Source organism: Ruditapes philippinarum, unplaced genomic scaffold (assembly GCF_026571515.1).
Source record: "Ruditapes philippinarum isolate M1 unplaced genomic scaffold, ASM2657151v2 ctg1357_1_1_1_1, whole genome shotgun sequence".
Classification (NCBI taxonomy): Eukaryota; Metazoa; Mollusca; class Bivalvia; order Venerida; family Veneridae; genus Ruditapes; species Ruditapes philippinarum.
In genome coordinates, this window is record NW_026865508.1 from 367036 (window position 1) to 374132 (window position 7097).

At 29.7% G+C, this 7097-nt stretch overlaps 1 protein-coding gene across 1 annotated transcript; it reads right to left on the reverse strand.

The window, feature by feature from the left end:
* Positions 1-4378: 4378 nt before the first annotated feature.
* On the reverse strand, positions 4379-6513 carry LOC132729398 (conodipine-P3-like). The gene is made up of 2 exons (XM_060715162.1): positions 6329-6513; positions 4379-4775 (listed from the first exon to the last, which is right to left on the reverse strand). The coding sequence occupies exons 1-2, from the start codon at positions 6494-6496 to the stop codon at positions 4569-4571; spliced, it is 375 nt and encodes a 124-aa protein (XP_060571145.1). The 5' UTR covers positions 6497-6513; the 3' UTR covers positions 4379-4568.
* Between the last annotated feature and the right edge of the window lie 584 nt (positions 6514-7097).

Here is a 7097-nt window from a genome sequence, read left to right on the forward strand (position 1 = left end):
ACCTCAAAGATTTCACTTTTATTTTTGAAACGTATTGTTTCATTTTTTTTTTAACTATAGAAGGAACACATAAACAAAGCATGGTTTGTTCGAAAATTATTGCCACTTAACCTATTTCTGGAAAACCAATAAAGATATAAAGATTTGTTTTGCACATTAAAGAATGTTCTTTCTGTTGAAGACTACGTATTTTTTTCTATTTCTGAAATCTTGCAGATAACCATTCGATTTTTGACCAGTATATAAACCATACCCACTACTAATATGAATTGCTGATATGCATCGTGCATTGATTTTCGCAATATTATATGGTTGTAAAGAACGAATATATATGACTAGCAAATGCAATTAGACTTTTTATAACATCTCATTCTCTTATAGCTTTCCAGAAAAAAAGTCAAGTTACAAAACTTTTCGAGCTACCCTCGTTTTATTGCACATAGGGCCTACAACTACACCTCCCTTCTTTCCAAAATAAGGACATATATCATTGTCTTCCTCTTTACTAAGATTTTGCTGATATTTACTTAATACCACTATCAACATAAAATCCAAAAAGTTGTTCAATTTTTATAAACTACATACGATGATCAAACAATGACAAACAACAACGATAACAAATTGAATTACGGTGCATAGCATAAGCTTATGTTACTACATGTAAAATAAATGTTCCTTTAAATAAGTTGTATTGTATGCAGTGTGTACGTTTAAAAAAACTACACACCCAAAGCTTAATTACATGAATATCTATAACTTGAAATGCACATTGTGAAGAAATCTAGTAGTTTACATAAATCTGAATATGTTTAGCAATAGTTAACTAAAGGCTACACTCTCATAGGTACTTTATAGGAAAGATGTTCAGACGCACTGCCACCACATTAAACAAACGCAATCTATAACAAATCGTGAAAAGTACTTAAAACGTAGAATATATTAAAATTAACAGATACAATTCAATGAACAAAAATAATCTATGTAAAAACTCGTTGTCTGCCATAATTCATTCAAAAACGCGCCAAATTATCATGTTCAACAGACAAGTCAAAAGTCACAAGTCAAAAGTCACAAGTCAAAAGTCATAAGTCAAAAGTCACAAGTCAAAAGTCACAAGTCAAAAGTCATAAGACTCAAGTAAAAAGGGCAGGTTTATGCTTCCATAATACCCGCAGGGGGCCTACAAGTACCCAGATTTAATTTAACCCCCTTAGCGTTAGGGGATTCCCTTGATAGCGGGCCCTAACAAAAAGTCCGGGGAAAGCAAAAATCGGGCACCAAAGGCAGCCCCATACCTGAGAATAAAATTTATATTTTTCCAAAATTTCCACCCGGCCGCAAAGACGTTTAAAAATTTTAATGATATTTAAATCTTGGGTTTTTGGGGGTTTTTTGGGGGTTTTTTTTAAACCAAAAAATTGACCCCAAAAGAAAATTAACCATAAAATGACAAAAAACCTAATGAAAAAAACTTGGGAAAATTTTAAATAAAGTCTAGTTTCCACCCCAAAATTAAAATATATTGAGGTTTCCAGTTCCAAAAACCAAAGGCTACGAAAACCCCTATTTTCCTTTTTATGAATAAATTTTGGGTTTAGAAACCGACTTTTCGGTTTTTGATTGCTTTCTCAATTTTTATCAAAAGCTGAAGGGATCCCAAAAAAATTTCAAAACATACTTTCAATTTTAAACATTTTTACCCCTACTTGGGAAACCCCGATGTTACTTGAGTATAAATAAAACATTTGCAAACCAAAAAAAAGAGACCAAAATTTCAAGAATAAAAAGTTTGGATGATAACACGAAAGGGGTAGATTTATTTTATTTTTGTGCTTATGCAATACTATAATTGTACTAAAAAAATTCTTTGTTTTAAAAAAAGAATCAATAATGTGCTTTGTAATTGAAATCTAGTAACTCTATACAATCTTAACAAATCTTTAAACTAATCTTACTCTTGAAAACAAAAACAAAACAAAAACAACGAAAAAACGAGTAAAGGTTTATTTTTAAAAATGTCATTTCTTCTTTCCTTTGATTTTACGATTTCAGAAATTTCAGCTGCAAATTTTAATAGTATTTCTATTGTACACGTCAATCGCCGAAATATTTACTGCTAAACAAAAGGATTTTAAATATAACTAAGCTACATGTCTTATGGCGAAATTCCTGGTGTCCCAAGCCCAGGAGATAAACAAACGGTTACCTCATATCCTAATGCTAACCTTATCAAGTTGAGCGATTTGACTAAAACTATTGATTTAAATTTGATTGTTGTTTGTGTTCGCTTTTTATGTGTTCAAAATGAAACGACAACGGCTATTGAATGTTAATGCACGTACATTTACATGAAAAACTTTACTCCTGATTTACAATACAAAATACCACCAACAGTCATAGTGCATATATAGTAATTTATACTTTCAAATTTAAAGCACTACAAAGAAAGGTATCACACAGCTTTGGAGGCTTGATCTTAACAGCTCGCTCTTGCAGAAAATATAGTTATAGCTAGGTCTATAGTGAAATTGAACGTTCCATTAATAGATGTCTTTGTGTTCATTTATAAATTTTCGATTGTCATGTTTAAGTGTTTATGAAATGCAGTATGTATCAACTGTCTTATTTTGCTAGAATCTTATAGGCCTGTTTATTTATTTTATTTCAATACTTTTTTGAAGTAGGAAGTTTTAGTCAGAGTTACTACACACATCCTGGATACATTTACACGACTGTACCTAAAATGTATGATAGTATAAGGCTGTAAACGAAAAGATGAAATGATTATATGTTTTAAACTGGAGTAACCACGTATATATTACTGCAGATAAGCTTATCATTTAATAACGTAATGTCAGATATAGAATAGTGATAAGATATTTACAATATATTCCCCATGATGTATCAAACATGTATTCAGTTTGGTTTCTTGATGAATGCGTATTTCTTTTGAAAATACCATCCCCTTACCCCGCAGCTTAAATAACCTTTAAACTTAAAATCAGTAAGTTCGCAATGAGGACATTAGCTACATGTATTTGACAAATATTTTTACAAAGTTGTTGTCAGGTTTTGTTGTCGGAACCAAACAGCGCGTTTCATGGAATAATAAATACCATCTTTATTTAAAGATGTTAACACATGAAGATATAGTTTGGTAAAAATCAAATAACATATATTACTTCTAAACAATATATATAAGCACACACAAACACACACACGCACGCACGGACGGACGGGAGGAAAACAACATCATAAAACAATAACAACTATTCCATTTGTCAATTAAGATTTGGTCATATAACGAACCTAATTTGATTGTTTTGACTAACGTTCCTTTTAGATATTAAACAGAGTATTATTTATACATTTACATAAACATTTATTCTTTTACGTATAATCTAACCAATAAACATGAAAAGAGAATGGATGTCATATAGAAGTTCAAAGATTTATAACGTGCTTATGAACATATCTGCAGATGTTCTATAAATTGTAAAATTCATCCAAAATAAGGTAGAATATCAATATGTCTCCTTATCTGATAGTTATCATAAACATTTTATTTATACATTAAATTCAATAAAACAAATTGTTCAAGATGAAATTTGTGTTTCTGAAACATATGTATGATATATCATGTTCACATTATTTCTTTTTATATATCTCTTACGTGAATTTAAATAAAATTTGTATATTTCATGAAAGAATAATTTTTTAATCGTAATTTTGTTTATAATTTGAACGTAGAACTGTCATGTGTTATGTGCGTAAGCTTGTCATAATATACTCAAACCTGACTTTTCAATTTTGAACTTATTGTACAATCATCAAGGATACACATTACACTATTTTAAAATTAAACATGTATTGACTAATGTTTAAAAATCGTTAGGCTTGAGATCAGTTGTCATTAATAGCGAACGTGCCATGCAAAAGTGATACAAAATATAAAGGAATTCTTAATGAATATTGTAAAATAGATTCCTCATAATAAGAAAGATTTATGCCTTTATTGCAATAGTTTAAGGGATTTTAATCAAATATATTTTTCAGGATGTGCATAAAGATAATTGCATTGTTTTCTTTCACAAAGCATGATTAACGTGATAACCAAACATATGTTATGTTATGTATACACAATCTCGGATCCCTGTGGAGTAGAGTACAATTTATCATAGGGAACAGCTTGGGGTTTTAAACATTGGTATTATTATGGGCAGAGCTTCTAAAGGGTTTCAATGTTGGGAAAAGCTTGAGGTTTTAACATTCTTAAGATATAAACAATAAAAAGAGCGAGTTTTAATATTAGTATCAAATTGAAATCTAGAAACTGCCCTAATTACATTTAAGGGTCAATGCACAAAAAACACACATATCCATTTTGATGTTATCATTTTATTTTCATGTACTTTTTCATACTCAATGAGAATGAAATAGTTTGACAACTAAAAAATATGCTATCAGTGCAATTATCTGACATTTTTCGAATATGAAATAAGTTTCAATATATGTTTTGTTTTTAATTTCTTGCAAATCCTTCAACAAAATGTTTAAGAAATGTTCGTTTATGGCATGCATTCAGTTCTGTACCATGTTTGCGCCTTACACCAGGCAGGTTTGGTTTGGACGTAATATTCATAACCATGCCAGTCTACGGCTTTGTAATAGAGATAAGCAACTTTTTTGCACCACCAGCCACCTCTACATGCTGCGTACATGTCACTCTTGAATTCCTTGTCACATTGACTTCTTGTTACGCCGAATGTCCTCCCCTGTAAAATAAGATACAAATGCTTAAAATTTACTAAATGTTAATAAACGAGTTGTTTAAATATGTTTTATACTTATGGTAGCATGATTCTAGATTTGTTGAAATTAAAAAGCTAATGTTGTTCTAACGCGTAAAAATGATGGCATGTGTAATATAATTTATCCTTCTTAACCCTTTCGCTGCCAGAGGGTTATTGTTTTATTGTTCACCTATTTGCCAGAGGATTTTCTAAGAAATTACTATATTATTAATTAATATAATTATTATCATTTGTTATTAGTATTTATAATAATTATATATGTTTCCAAATATGTTAGTGTAATAATAATTATTGTCGATGGTATAATTTTCTTTATATTTATTATTATTTTTATTATTATTATTATTATTATTATTATTAATTTATTATTAAATACTATTATTATTATTATAGAAACGGCTAAAGCCGTCCATATGGCAAATACGCCCGAAAATAACATGCCTATGGCAGTGAAAGGGCTAATATAGTTTTAGGCGCTTACGAGCCACATAAGTTACATAGAGCTTGTCAAAATATAAAGAAGACCATCTTACTCTTTTAGGGACTGGGTAGAAATTTTGGTGATAATTATGCATATCTTAAAAAAGTATCATCTGGACGTGAATAGTAAGTGATACATTTTTTAAACTTTTGTTTGTAATGGTTTTAACTTTTCACTCATCTTGAAGCGTGACGCTTTGGACTTTTTGTTTCTTTGTTTTGCAACGTTCAATTGCATTTTTATATGAGAAAACTGAATACAATGTAATGTGATAGTCATTTGTATAAACTAACACGAACTATCTATAGACTGCTTTAACGCACTCCGCAATTAAAACAAATACAAAGATGTTTGCAGGTATGTATCTCTTTTTATTGTATACTTAAAAATGAAATATTGAGAAATACTGATGAAATAAAATACGTATTTCATTTTCGGTATTTTCACTTTAAAAAAATATTTTTCACTGCAGTGAAACATATTTTCCGTATTTTCACTGTTGTTTAGTCTGACCACTTTCTTCTAAATTCAGCCTGTATACACTAAATATAAGGGAAAATCTTCCAAAATGTTATTTCAAAAAAGAGAAACATGTAAATAACATACAGAAAATTCAATTTTTATTTTGCTATAGATATAGGTTTATTTTTATCCTGTGATATAAAAATTATCACCACGCATGAAATAATTATTTTCATACCACTCGATGAAAATTAATCTTGTATTTATAGGAAATAAACACTTGAATATCCTATATTTATTTCACTTTCTCTTTACTTGTTTTTAAATCAAGTTAAATTGGTATTAGGAACCGGTTATGCTTGCAACTATAACTTGTAAATGTTTAAATGTGAATTATAGGTAATATGTTAATGATAACATGAATATTTTTTTTATTAGAAACATTAAAAATTTGATTTTTTACACTGTGAATATATAAATATTATATTGCTTCCTAAAATACATCATAAAGACAAACAGAGAAAGAAAGAAAATGTACAGGTCTGATAAAAAAAATGAAACAAAAACTTACACATGAGTAGCAAACATCATGCTTATCACAAGAAGATCTGAATCTGCTCTTGTAAGGAACAATAGACCACGCGCTGCAACCATCGGTGTCCGGGGCATCACCGCAATCATACGCCCCATACGCCAGAGATACGCCTAGCAACATTGTCCATATTGCTATCGCAAGCATTTTTGGTGAAACCTTGGTAAAAATTAAAATGTTTGATTTTATGTTTTATTAAAAAAAAAACTTTTATGCATCACACATAATTCACATTCGATAATTACAAAAAGAAACTTACAAAAGTGAAGTAAATTGTTTTTGATATTTCACTTTACTATAATGTTGTTAAAAAAGGAGTTAAATCTAAAAAATGCAATAATATTAACGTTTCTTTATATGCTCTTTAAATATGTTATACTTTTCTGATAGATCAATAATTTTTCCTTAAATTCCTATTCCCGCATTTTTTGAAATCTAGATAATAATAATACGAAAGACCGGTGGTGACTTCTGACTTCAGAGTTCAGAGTTCGGACTTCAGACTTCAGACTTCATACATAATGCTTTATACATATAGCATTAAAGGTGTTCTGAACTCCGAAGTCTGAACTCTGAAATCTGAACTCCGAAGTCTGAACTCTGAACTCCGAAGTCTGAAGTCTGAAATCTGAACTCCGAAGTCTGAAATCTGAAGTCTGAACTCTGAAGTCTGAACTCTGAAGTATGAACTCTGAAGTTTGAAGTCTGAAGTCTGAAGTATGAAGTCTGAAGTATGAAGTCTGAAGTC

Coding starts and splice junctions, on each gene's coding strand:
- LOC132729398 (XM_060715162.1), bottom strand. CDS start 6,496: ATGCTTGCGATAGCAATATGGACAATGTTGCTAGGCGTATCTCTGGCG. Junction 4,776..6,328: donor ATGATGTTTGCTACTCATGT/GTAAGTTTTTGT, acceptor CTTATTTTACAG/GGGAGGACATTCGGCGTAAC.